The sequence below is a fragment of the Myxine glutinosa genome, chromosome 4 (assembly GCF_964187855.1).
Source record: "Myxine glutinosa chromosome 4, kmMyxGlut1.1, whole genome shotgun sequence".
NCBI classification, from domain to species: Eukaryota; Metazoa; Chordata; class Myxini; order Myxiniformes; family Myxinidae; genus Myxine; species Myxine glutinosa.
In genome coordinates this window covers 148,696,359-148,710,929 of record NC_136264.1, presented here as the reverse complement: position 1 = coordinate 148,710,929, position 14,571 = coordinate 148,696,359, and the positions used below count along the sequence as shown (strand labels likewise).

The window sequence follows — 14,571 nt, the reverse complement described above, 5'->3', positions numbered from 1 at the left end:
ACAGGATGTACTACAGATCTAAATGATATTAAACCTACCCAGAGGTCAAGTCGTGTCTGAGCTTGATTTTCACGACATTTAATATCATTTAGATCGCCGGAATGGCTGACCACAAGATGATCGTGGTACCGATTCTCGGAGCCGACCCTCAAGCTGAGGGATCAGCATCGGAGTTCACTCACTGGCTCAAAACGCTGGAGAATTACTTTGCTGCTCACGAAGCAGAGCCCACCGCTGCGATAAAGCTGTCCGTGTTACAGTCGAAGGTCTATCACACCGTTTTCCGGAACATTTCTCGATTTGGGACGTACGCTACGGCTCTAGCCGAGCTGAAGCGCCTCTACGTAAAGACACGGAGCGCTGTGCACGGCCGGCATCAACTCTCTCAGCGGCGACAGCAACCATCTGAATCGATCGATCGCTTCGCGCAGGAGTTGCGCTACCTGTTGGCAGACTGCGTGCAGGACGTCCGGACCCACGAGCAAGTGCAGGACGACTTGCTCCGAGATTCATTCATCTCCGGAATTAATTCTGGAGTCTTGCGGCTCCGACTCTTGGAGGTCGCGGATCTGACATTTACAGAAGCACTACGGCTGGCACGCGTATACACAGATGCCCGAGAACAATCTACCGCATATGATCACCCACGAGTCGTGGCGGGGACCTCGCAACTCGCGCGACCGGAGAGGGCTACCGCCGAGGATACGGAGGAGGACCCGACCACTACGGCCGAGTCTCTGGGAGCTCCTGAAGCGGACTCCGCTTCCGGCCTCACTGCTGCCGCCGCTGCCCGGCCACGGCCTGACCGGTATGCAAAATGTTATTTTTGTGGGAATCGGCAGCACCCTCGCTCTGAATGCCCGGCCCGGGAGGCTACATGCCACCTGTGCTCCACCAAGGGCCATTTTGCAAAGGTCTGCAGGAAGGCCGCTCGGGGCACGCATCCCCGCGCGACCTTGAATGGGCTCATCGCGGAGCCAACGGATCGAGCGCTGGACTGGGCGCCTCACTCGGCTTTGAAGAGCCGCTCTCCTTCTCGCGGGCCTCTGGCTACACGCCCGACCTTGGTGAGATACACCGGGCCGCCGAAACAAATGGCGCGAACGCGACCGGCCACAGCGCGACCGACCTTGACTGGCGTTCGAACGCCTACTTCAAACAAGCGACATGCTCCTGCTTTGGAAACTCCTCTCGAAGTGCGGCAAACGCAGCACGTGACTTGAGCCCCATCTGACGGCGGCTTTTACGAATTACATGCACCCACTTTGGCATATGAATCTGCAGACGGCAGAGATCTTTCTCACGTGACGCGAGCGCCATCTGGCGGCGGCTCTTACGAATTACATGCACCCACTTTGGCATATGAATCTGCAGACGGCAGAGATTTTTCTCACGTGACTCGAGCGCCATCTGGCGGCTGCTCTTACGACCAACACACACCCACTCTGGCAAATGAAACTGCTGATGAGCCAACTGACTTCAATGCTCCTGCTGAGGCCCAACCTGCTGACGCTGCCCGAAGGATTGCAGCCGGCGTGGGATCCACCCGCGAGGCGCGATCTTCTCGCCCGGCCGGTACTATACCTGCCGGGTCTGCCGGCCTTGCGCAGGCCATCATTCCGCTCACGGTCGCGGGCGTTTTTGCGCAAGCTTTGATTGACACGGGGTCCACGGATAGTTTTATCGATCAGCGACTCATGCATCAACATGGGTGGCCGGTTCTCGGGACAACCCGCCGGATCTTCATGGCCTCTCAGGGACTTCGGTTGAGCACAAAAGGGGCGTGTCGATTGAAACTTGTGATAAAGGGACGCACGTTCCCGGACGTGTATCTCATGGTATTACCTGCTTTATGCACTGACGTTCTGTTAGGACTTGATTTCCTTAAGCGGCATGGACGTTTGGAAATAGACTTCGGAGGGCCGGACACGCTCGCTGTGTGCGCCCTCGCTCAAATGGACATGGAGCCACTCTCACTGTTACCCAACCTGACCACTGATTGTACCCCTGTAGCCGTCAAATCGCGGCGCTACTCTCGCGCGGACGCGCAATTCATTGTGGAAGAAATCGCCCTGCTCTTAAAGGACGGTATCATAGAACACAGTAGGTCACCGTGGCGGGCCCAAGTCTTAGTGGTGCGGAGTGAGGCCCACCGCCGGCGCATGGTAATCGACTATTCGCAGACGATTAATCGTTTTACACAGCTGGATGCCTACCCCTTACCGGGGATGGACGCCCTGGTACGCCAGGTGGCCCTGTATTCCGTTTATAGCACTCTCGATCTGCGTAGTGCGTATCATCAAGTCCCCATCTCTAGGGCTGATCGCGTCTTTACAGCCTTTGAATCGGGTCAGCGGTTGTACCAGTTCACGAGACTTCCCTTTGGGGTAACTAACGGAGTCGCTTGTTTTCAGAGGGCTATGGATGACCTCGTTGCGAAGGAGAATTTGACCGATGTCTTTGTCTATCTGGACAATCTTACGGTTTGTGGGTATGACCAGGAGCATCACGACGCTAATCTGAAACGCTTCCTCGAGGTCGCGCGGAAATATCGCCTAACCATGAATGCGGCTAAGTGTCGATACTCTCTACGCACGGTAGACCTTTTGGGGTACACCGTGACCCATGGCTCCGTCTCTCCGGATAAGGAGCGTCTGCGCCCTTTGCTCGATATGGCTCCGCCTAGCGATCGGGCTTCGCTGAAACGCGCTCTAGGGCTGTTCGCCCACTACTCAAAGTGGGTGCAAAATTTCTCCGCGAAGTTCCGCCCCCTCGTGGCCTGCGACACTTTCCCCATGGGCCCGGCCGTCCTGGCGGCCTTCGAGGGCCTTAAAGTCGACATCGCTGGCGCGACGATTGACGAGAGTGCCTCTTTCGTTTTGGAGAGTGATGCCTCGGATCATGCGATAGCGGCGACTCTCTCCCAAGGAGGCCGCCCTGTGGCTTTCTTCTCGCGGACTCTCACCTCCACCGAGCGGAGGCATTCGTCTGTCGAAAAGGAAGCGTACGCGATCGTCGAATCAATTCGGCGATGGCGGCCGTATCTGCTTGGGCGGAGTTTCCAAATCGTCACGGACCAACAGAGTGTTGCGTTTATGTACGACACCTTACATGCTCAGCGCATTAAGAATGAGAAAATCACCCGTTGGCGTATCGAACTCGCCGACTTCTGCTACACCATCAAATACCGCCCGGGGAAGGATAACCTGGTCGCTGACGCCTTATCGAGGCCGGCCACTTGCGCGGGGGTTGTAACTTTGGAGGGGCTGCGCACTTTGCACGGCACTATGTGTCATCCCGGGGTAACGCGCTTCGCTTCCCGGGGTGCGCGAGGGCAATCTGCCGTACTCGATTGAGGACATCCGCCGCATCTGCCGTGATTGCGCGATCTGTGCGGAACTCAAACCGCGTTTTTATAACCCTCCTATGGGGACACTCGTTAGGGCTACTGGACCGTGGGAGCGCTTGGCGATGGACTTCAAAGGGCCGCTGCCAATGTCGAGCAACTCTCGCTATCTGCTCACTATCGTCGATGAGTATTCCCGATTCCCCTTTGCTTACACGTGCGGGGATATGTCGGCTGCCACGGTTATTCGGTGCCTGCAGAATTTGTTTTCTATGTTCGGGTATCCGGCCTACGTGCATACTGATCGGGGTGCGGTGTTCCTGTCCCAGGAGGTGAGGGGCTACTTGCTCCACCATAATGTCGCTTCGAGCTACACCACCCCGTACCGGCCCCAAGCGAATGGACAGATCGAACGCTTTAATGGGATTATATGGAGGGCCGTCATGCTAAGCCTTCGGACCCTCAGCCGAGGCCTCGATAAATGGGCGTGGTCACTACCTGCCGCTCTAAACTCGATCCGGGCTCTCCTATGTACTGCCACCAACCAGACTCCTCACGAACGACTGTTCCACCACCCTAGAAGCTCCGGCAGTATCCAATCTTTACCCAGCTGGCTCGCTGAACCGGGGCCCGCCTATCTCAAACGAGCGGTTCACGCTAGCAAGTACGACCCCCTTGTTGACAAGGTGCAGGTCCTCCAGGCTAATCCCGAGCATGCTCGCGTGTTAACGGCGGATGGCCGCGAGTCTACTGTCTCCGTACGCCATCTCGCCCCATGTGGGGACGACGACAGGGATATCGACGAACCCGTCTACGAGTCTATGGACTCTATCGAAGCTTCCCCTATGGAACTACCACCGTTACTCCCGTCGTCCCCCACTCCCGTGCCCGAAGGCGCAGGGGCGCCCCCTCCGACTCCCACCTCCGGCGGCTATTCCGACGCGGGGGACTCCGGGCTTGGGGACGCCGTGCCCGGTAGATTCCGAACACGAACTGGCAGGGAAGTTCGCCGCCCCGACTGCTACGGGTGGACCGACTGACGTGGATTGACGTGACCCATTCGTTTATTGCTGATGCTTGCTTGCAACCTGCCGAGCGGCAGTATAGTTCTAACGGCGGGGAGAATGTAGTGAAATTATACCAAGGTGAACCCAGGGTGTGCTCGCTACAGAAGGGGCGTCTATAAGACCCGGGACAACCGGGGCGCGCGGACACTCCAGCGGAACTCACTGTGACATAGTCCTGTAGTTTGAATGGTATGTACGCCCCTAAATGCTGCGCTGACTGTCCTCTCTGTTGGACCATTGTTATATTGAATCGACCATTGCTGCTCATGAAATACTCTGATTTTAATGCCTGTTGCATGCATGTATTCTTACAGGATGTACTACAGATCTAAATGATATTAAACCTACCCAGAGGTCAAGTCGTGTCTGAGCTTGATTTTCACGACAGGGAGTAACCAAATGCAGTTGACAATACAACCAACCAAAGCTCTGAGCTACTTATACCACCCACCGCAAAATGGTGGTGCAACATCTGGTGGCGGCAGTTGGATTTGTCTAAAAAGAGGGCAAATAAATAGCAATTTTAAATTGTGTGTTACTCCATGAAGATCTGTATTAAATCTACTTTGAACCAGATGTTCATGTTGATTTTAAAGATACCTGGAAGGGACAATTAAAAAGTGAATGTTGAGCCTTGTTGAGCTGAAAAACGAATGTTGAAAAAAGTGAATGTAGCTTGGAAGCGGCCGCCATAAACGGGAGACAGACAAACGCACGGACAATCACCACGGTTCACAACCAACCATTGTAACTTTTACCAGAACCATCCTCGTACTGGTTGACTATTCGATGTTCAATGATGTTATAATGTGGTTATGATGAAAACGATCACAGAGATAACAAGAATTTTGCTGAAAGTTTCTAATCAACATTTCCTTTGCAGGAAAAATCATACTCTTTTACATCATCCTGTACGCTTTCCTTGCCGGAGTATTCATGGGGACAATAAGTGTCATGTTGTACACTGTTCCGGAGAACTTCCCAAAATGGCGGGATCGTATTCCATTACCAGGTTGTCAGGGGAGTGGTCGGGTACAATACATGAGAAAAGTGTTACAATTTTGGGTGCATTAATCATCCTCCAAACCAATTGTACAACGCAGGTATTTACATTTAATGGGCTTTACAGGATTTGCTGGAGATGGTGATGGAATAACGTGTGACCACCCTCTCCCGATCCCCCAACTGCACGAACAGGGCTGACGATGCGACCACAAGTTCACAAGATGGAGGTTGCATTTGACGTTTCAAATCCAGACTCATACAAGGACTACGCACAAGCAATACGCAAGTTTTTGATTCCGTATCATGCGAACAACCAGACAAACGACCACGTCTACATCGACTGCGGTGAGTTTCAAACGGTTTCAGTTCCACACCGACTGGTTCCCAAACAAACCCCTTTTCTCTTTTTCACTTTCCCATTCACAATTCCTTTTTCCACCTGTTCATTCTGGAACTGGTTTCGTGACGAGCGAGGAGGAAGTTGCTACCGTAACAGGTAAACAGTTTGGACAGCAAATGCCATGGATTGCAATGTTCCCTTCCTCCACAACACACCACTAAAGGTGTTGCACTATTCTTGAGCACATGCTTGAAACCAGAACTTTCTGCCATGTCACTTATTTCAACAAAACTTATCAGCTGATTTGTATTTCTTTATCCATTTCCTCTTCCTGGACAGGCGGTGCGTAGTGGGTAATCCAACCGAGCCTGATCTAAGTTTCGCCCTTAAATCAACCAATTTCATGATCCTGTAAATTTCACGAGGGAGAAGTTTGATAAGTTCCTGGATTGTGTGAATATCTTCAAACCAAACGGAATTGGAAGTCGAGTAGTCAGATGATGCGTCACTGCATGCACCCCTTTATTTTCCCTAACCCTAACCCTTTATTAACCAGAACCCTAACCCATTATAAACGCTAACCCTAACCCTTTATTAACCCTAATCCTAACCCTTTATTAACCCTAACCCTAACCCTTTATTAACCCTAACCCTAACCCTTTATTAACCCTAACCCTAACCCTTTATTAACCCTAACCCTAACCCTTTATTAACCCTAATCCTAACCCTTTATTAACCTTAACCCTAACCCTCTATTAACCAGAACTCTAACCCTTTATTAACCCTAACCCTTTATTAACCCTAACCCTAACCTAACCCTACCCTCACCCTACCCTAACCCTAACCCCAACCCTAACCTTTTCTCTTTGGCTGGGATATGTTTTAACAAACATCTTGCATTTCAAACAGGCAACACTTTCCTGCTCCTTCACATCTACCTGAGATAAAAGGACCTTATGCAAAACCATTTATGGTAATTCTAAAGATCTTAGACAACAGAGTGGAAAGGTATCTAGGACTGTAGCAACAGGCCGACGCTGCATCACTGAAAATGCTGAACTATCCCCTCGTCGCCCTTTCTCTACCTAAGGTGGAGGTAAACCTCGATTTCAGAGCAGCATCCATGATACCCGCAAGCGAACATCATGTCGGTTTGACTTGAAGTGGCTGGGCCCCTGCTCGGGTGACAGCGACCTCATGTACGGCTACGGCAACGGAACACCGTGCACCATCCTCAAGATAAACAAGATCATAGAATACATCCCATTGGTAAGTTGTTCTGGATAAATTATGTGAAGCTGCACATTTGAACAATAATTATTACCTCCGCCACCAAAGGTGGATGGAGGTCTGTTTGTCCATTTGTAAACAAGATATCTCAAAAAGTTGTGGACGGATTCGGACGAAATTCAGCAAAGATGTAGCGTATGTGACAAGCACGAAACGATTCGATTTTGGTGAAGATCTGGATTCGGATATGAGAATTATTTAATTTTATAAGTGATTCTTCACCATTGGGAGAGAGGGCCAAAAACGATACATAGCAGGATATCTCAAAAAGTTATGGACGTATTTGGACGAAACTTGGTGGATATGTTGGGTTTTTGACAAGGACGATTCGATTCGATTTTGGTGAAGATCTGAATATGGATTCGGATATGAGAATTATTTAATTATTTAAGTCTTCTTAAGTTTAAGTTTAAGTTCTTAATTCTTAAGTTTAAGCCTTCTCCCAATTATCAGCAAAGTCAGGGAATCCATCATTGCTTCGGATATGAAATCTTTCCTCTTCTCCAATGGCTTGATCTCTGATCATCAATTTGGTTTCAGACCAGATCACTCTACTCTGGACATGCTGCTTCTGCTGTCTCAACAATGGATGGAGGTCCTCAATGCCAAACAGGAAATTAGAGCTGTCTTCCTCGACATATCACGTGCCTTCGATACGGTCTGGCACCCCGCTCTGCTCACCAAACTCTCCTCCTATGGTATCCATGGAAATCTCCATGCATGGCTTGCGGACTTCCTCTCTAGTCGTAGCCAACGTGTGGCCCTGAATGGGTTTCTCTCATCTCCTCTTCCTGTTCAGGCTGGAGTTCCCCAAGGCAGTGTTCTGGGCCCTGTGCTTTTTCTGGTCTTCATCAATGATCTCTCTGACTCTCTTGAAAATCCTCTCTATCTCTTTGCTGATGACTCCACTCTCTGCCGCTCCATTCCTCATCCCTCAGATCGGCAGTCTGCAGCCTCCTCACTCTCTGCAGACGTGGACAAAATCACAGACTGGGCAAACAAGTGGAACATGTCTTTCAATCCTGACAAATCTCAAACTCTTACGATGTCTCTCCGAAAAGACCGACTGGACAACCCTCCCATCTACTTTCTGAATAATCCTCTCCAAGAAGTTCTGTCACTCAAGCTTTTGGGTCTCACTATCTGCCATGATCTTTCCTGGGAAAACCACATTTCCAAGCTGGCCTCCTAAGCCAGTCGCCGACTGGGCATCCTCCGTCGTGCGAAGTCCTTCCTTGGCACACCTGAGCTCCTCACCACATACAAGGCTTTCATCCGCAGCTCAATGGAATACTGCTCTCCCCTCTGGGCTGGTGCTCCTGCCTCACACCTAGCTCGTCTTCACGCTGTTGAAACCAAAGCATTCAGAATCATTGGAATCTCCCGCGATGACGCGATCTCCGAGGGCCTTTCACTTACTCACCGCAGGCAGGTTGGTGGTCGTTCCGTCTTCTACCGACTCCTCTCCGGCCTTGCTCCCCCAGCTCTCTCTGGGCTCTGTCCCCCAAATATTCCTACAGGTCGCACAAGATCTGCCTGCAACCCTCTTATGGTTAAACTGCCGAAATCTCGGCTCTCTGCTCACCTTCTCTCCTCCATTCTTCTTTTCTCCCGCCTCTGGAACAAACTCCCCCCACTCCCTTCAATCCCACTCCTCCCTCCAGGTTTTTAAAACGGCTGTTCACCACCATCTCTTATCTTCCCCAATCCAAAACCTTGATTTTTTCTATCCCCGCTAATTTCACCCCAAATCTACTTTTTTGTGGTGACTTTTGACTTCTTTCCTGGAAGTCCTTGGTGTCCTTGCGTTTTATGCCTATCCTGCCTCCCCCCAGGCCCTCTCCCTCCCACACATCTCCCGATGTCCCTGCTCTCAAATGTTGTGTTTGTGTGCTTCCTCCCCTTCTCTCCCCATCTTGTCGACCGCTCCCCTTTTTATATACTTTGTTTGCTTGTTTGTTTGATTTGTTTGTTTGATAAATGTTAGCTCTTTCACGAGCCTCGACTCTGTATACAAAAAAAAGTGATTCTTCACCATTGGGAGATTGGGACAAAAACGATACATAGCAGGATTTCTCAAAAAGTTGTGGACGGATTCGGACGAAATTTGGCAGAGATGTAGCGTATGTGACAAGGACGGAATGATTCGATTTTGGTGAAGATCCACATTCGGATCCGACTACAATAATTTTTAAAGTGATTCTTCACCATTGGGAGATGGGGCCAAAAACGTTACATAGTGGGATTTCTCAAAAAGTTGTGGATGGATTTGGACGAAACTTGGTGGACATGTTGGGTTTCTGACAAGGACAAATCGATTCGATTTTGGTGAAGATCTGAATATGGATTCGGATATGAGAATTATTTAACTCTTTAAGTGATTCTTCACCATTGGGAGATTGGGACAAAAACGATACATAGCAGATCTCAAAACGTTGTGGACGGATGATTTTGATTAAATGTGATTCTGTATTGTGACTTTCTGGTCTACTGTAGGATACAAAACGTAAACTGTTCACCTGGCGGAGGTATGCTCTCTACCGAGTGCCGTTCTAGTTTATATATGGTATTACATATGTGAAATATGGGGGAATTCTGACTACTCTTTCGCCTCAATCGACCCCTGTATGCTGCGTTGCATACATCCCTCCTCCTCCATCTTCCCCGACTTCAATGTCTTTCAAACCTCCTTCTTCCTTTTCCCCCACCTTCCCAACTTTCCTGATGTCCCTTTTAACCCCATCTCTTCCCCTCCACATGTGTTTCTCAAATGAAGTTTTCTTAATGGACATATGTAACATGTATATTCCCCCAATCTACTTGCACTCACTAAATAATTGTTACTTATCCGTAATATTCTCCGGTTATCCTTTGAAGCAGTATCGGGAACATTATTCGGCTGAGTATGAGTGGAGTGAGGTCCAGGCTATTTACTCCTCGCACATGAAACACCCTGCAACACCTGCCTACAGAAAACGGATTTTCCATCCACTAATCGTGTAACTTAGTATGAAGCCAGCTACCTTTTACCATTGTACACGTTTCCTATTTCGTGAACTTCGTTGTGGGATGGCTGTGAAGGTCACAACATACAAGTTGATGAGTCTTTCCTTAGTGTTGGGAAAGGTGGTGCACAGAGCACTGTGCACAAACGCAAGCACGTCTCCACTTGCTACTTAAGAGGGTGTAGAAGAATTTTGTGTATGACTCACAGGACTCCAATGACCGGACACAGGTTTACAAAAGGTCTGGTTTATTATTCACTTCATTCCATTTACCAAATAATACCGCATTATTCAATGGCTGAGATTAACTCTTTTCCATGGTCCTTTTCGTTCGGCTGATGTTCTTCCGCAGCGCCGTACTCGTTCATTCCATCGTTCCGTCGGGCAGGGCTTCTGAGGACAAGTCTCCTTTACTCAACGTTTGCTCTCGTTTATATCGCCAAACTGGACTTAATCTCCTCTCCGCTAATGCCCCGAGGTCATGCCTGTACCAAGTCCTGGTATCAGCTCGCTCCCCTCCTGCTGTGATTTCCATTTACACAGCAGGGGGGGGGTGCTCTAGCCTGGGGCCTTGACCAGGTGTTTCAAGAGATTACCATGTTCATACACATTCTGACACTCATTTACAAACTCGTCTTTAACAGAGTTTGCATGTAAAATGTATCTGCTTTGTTACCAGGTTAATTAATAAGTTACCAGTGCCAATTAATAAGTTACACTGAGTTACATTTCCACAATTCCCTCATTTTTTTGTTTTTGTTTATATTAACCATTAATCTAAACATCAATATAAGTAAACAGTCAATCACTACAAGTAAACATCATTACAAGTATAAGTAAATAATCATAACTTTGGTAATCAAATTCCCTTAGGCATACACCGTCATCCTGCAAGAATCACAAAACATTTCGTTGGTCATTGACTCCTTCCATATTGTTCAATCTATTGCATTTGCATCACAAATATATTTTCAAAACAACACTTCACCATCACCAAGATACAACAATTTCACTTCATTTTCAAGTTTTGTAAAGCATCTGCACCATCTGGCAAAAAACGTTTGCCTCCACACAAATGTTGACTTTGTTTGAAAGGAAGGGCTGATCACTTGTGTTTGAATCCAGGTATGAAACATTTTCTCCTAATGTCTTCATAGCTCCTGCACTACTTCGTGTAGGATTTCGCTGTTGTGGTAACACTGCGGAGTCATAGACTGACCCTTCTCTCCATGTAGCATTCTTGCCACTTTTTTGCTGTGAACCATAATGATTCCTTGAACAAGGCCTTCACCCAGTTGTAGTCGACTTGCCTCCTCCCTCATTGTGAGTGGGCAGCAAGTATTGGTGTGACGTTGATTGGCCAGCAAGATGTGGAACAGGGATGCCGGATGCATCCACACTGATGTTGGGACCATGGTGTTCAGGTCATTCATGGTCCTTACCAGGAGCAACCAGCAGAATCGTGCACAGCTGTTGTGACAAGGGCACAGCCGTTTTTGCAGCTCCATGCTGGTTCCCCGGACGTTGGTGAAGTAATAACATATGTCCCCGCATTTCACAGAGGTTGCAGGTAAAATGTCGTTGTCCTGCAACTTCTGATGTGGTGAATGTTCGAAGTCTTCGAACAAGAGTAAGTGATCGCCTTTCTTTCATATGTTGCAGTGTGATCCAGGCAAATGGTCACATAAATTTCCTTGGTGAAGGTAAGCATTCATCTCCAAGTTACACGGGAGAATGTCTTCATCATTCTTTGAAAAAGAGGGTGTATGCCACGATTAACTTCATTTTTTAGCCACAAATTTTCTTTCTCGAACTTCTTCCCAATTCCGTTAGCAATCCCTCCAAAATGTGATCTCGTCTTATCTTTATGCTCAGTCACATCTGAATCTGCTTTCCGCACACACTGGATCAGATAGGGTGCATCTTACCATGAAATCAGCATAATCATGTATATCTTCCGACAGTTTCACATTCAACAATTTGTTGTTTTTCCTTAACACAAAAAGTTATATTCATTTATATGCGTCACACAAATAATATTCAATCAGGTATGTATTTTATTACTAAACTAAGAATAGCATCCACAATTGCTTTCAGGTTAATATAGTTCAAAAATTAACTCATGCAGGTATTTTAGCACTACTCTAAGAAAATTAATTGTATATGATTACAATCACAAACGGGAATACCTAATTCCCAACAACAATTTTCCCAAACCAACAAATTAAACATAATGTATTATTACCATAATTCCTCTCCACTTTTTCTTTTCCCTCTTTTTCCCTTAACAGTGTGGCACTCGTGGTGATATGAGTTCACTGATATTGTAATTGACACAACTCATAACATTGTCGTTATGCCATTATCTTAATTCTACTGTATTCATTTGCAACATCACTTGATTTAATCTTTTAATCTCAGTATTTATGTCGCCATAAAAGTCTTCCTTTTCTGGTTCCACATTTCTTTCCTCATTTGTCACTTCATGCGTTATCATCGTGTTGTTGGTTACCTTATTCAAACACACCGTCACTAAGGCTTTCAAGCAAGCCACCACTAAAACAATTGCCAATATAACTACTAAACCAACAAACAAGTCTGCTACTCCTTGTATATATTCATATCTATGACATAGTTATATGTCGATGACATTTAACATTATATACCAAACTAACAAGCTTCCTAAAAGGTAAATAAAGAAAATCCCTTAATATGTAACATAATCAGATTATTTGTCTTACCCTGATCCCCCTATCTCCCGGGGTTGAACTCAATCCCCTGATCATGAGTGTAGTTGTGATACATTTTTTTCACTCATGCTGTATTAATATCAGCAGGTAATTGTATGTCATGTAGGCAAATAAATGTCACTATTCCAAGTAGGAATATCACATGTTGAAAATGTAATGTTTATCAATGCAAGGGGTGTTAAAATGTAATTCAAATGACTGTAAATCACGACTATCATTTATCTACCACTGAATGTTCTGCTGGGCTGCTAGGTGCAGCCTCATTTTCTGTGGGATCGTCCACCTTAGCCCCATGTGCTTGTTTGCAATGAGGGGCATGAATCCAACTTTCTATTTTGGGTCCATCTTTTTTTCTATTCTTATCAATCTCCTATGGTTTATCATTTCGTTCCAAGATACCGCAACCAAAGGTTTTAACCAAAGCTCTACCAAACTATTTCCAATTTGAACAAAAAATGCCAGTGAAACAATGATTCGAAGAATTAACTTCAAGGGGTCAATAAATTTATTCTATAGCCAGATCTAATTTTCCCATCCAATAGTTTGCCTTGCCACATGTCATATTATAACACCTTAATAAACCTTCGAAAAAATGTTTCCCATCTCAACAAATTTCCTTTTTTACAAATAGCCATGTGTAACTTACGTATTTAACTACAATTTCCTCTCAATTTGTTTGGCCTAACTGGCCGCAAAAGTGGCTGCCAGCATGCAGTACCGTTTTTTATCTACCAAGGAAGTGTTCCACACAAGACCTCTACCAAAATGTTGTTTGTAAAAAACACATCTGGGATTTCTGATTACATGGATGCACACTCTCAGGACATTTTCAGGCTGCTGTTAACAATCCACTACGATGACTTAATTCCTTTACCCACAATCAAATAATTAGTACAAATTGAGGATATTATCCCTATCACATTCTTTTATAGATTCATTATGTTGGATCTAATTTTTCCCAATAATTTTCCACTGCTGTAAGGCGGAACAATAGCTCTCATAAGTCTTAGTAATATCGTACTTAATTTGCCCAGCAGAGAATAATTTATTTACTATCCTTTCTCATCTGTTAACCAGTGACTTTGTTTAAACTCCAGAACTGAAAACCCACAATAGTTCAAACCAGCAAAATTTTCTTTACTATTTTCCCATATCATCTATGCCTAAAACACATCCATACATACAGCACAATTTATATGCTGATAAAATTCAAGTTTATATATATAAAATCCATGAGCAGAGTATTCTGGGAAGTCAGTGTAAGACCTCTCCCAAATTTGGATGATTTTGTACTTCCTCATTTCCTTTTATGAAGCTCATATCCATAAATAGATGTTATTCTCATATACATTCTATCAAAAAATGGAATCCCAAAATTACTCACAATTTTACTATTAATTAATGGCTGCTCATAACCCAGCACATCAAATTTTTTATATTCCATTTCCCTTGACAAAAGAGATAATGTTCATAATCAAATTATATTTCTATTTTATTTTACGGATTCTCTGGATATTCAATCCCATCCACATATCCCAATCCCATCCACATATAACTATCCATTTCCAGACAGGCACACTGTCGGTGTCAACAATCTTGTAAGATTGATACACAAAAACACACACACACATGCATTATGCATATTTGTTTGCGTTGGAACCATTATTTACAGATCAAGATGGGTGTCAATTTTATTTTAATTTCATAAAATTTGTCCTTCAATTTTATAAATGCTAATACACAAATAGACCAAAAAGTTTATTCTTAG

General features: G+C 46.1%; 1 protein-coding gene across 1 annotated transcript in view; it reads left to right on the top strand.

Moving 5' to 3' along the window:
• ATP1B1 (ATPase Na+/K+ transporting subunit beta 1) overlaps positions 1-14,571 on the top strand; it is a 34,870-nt gene that overhangs the window by 9,262 nt on the left and 11,037 nt on the right. Inside the window, exons 2-4 of the mRNA XM_068113719.2 lie at positions 5,297-5,425; positions 5,611-5,763; positions 6,849-7,027. Coding sequence (XP_067969820.2) covers positions 5,297-5,425; positions 5,611-5,763; positions 6,849-7,027 — 461 coding nt within the window. The remainder of the gene's footprint in view (positions 1-5,296; positions 5,426-5,610; positions 5,764-6,848; positions 7,028-14,571) is intronic.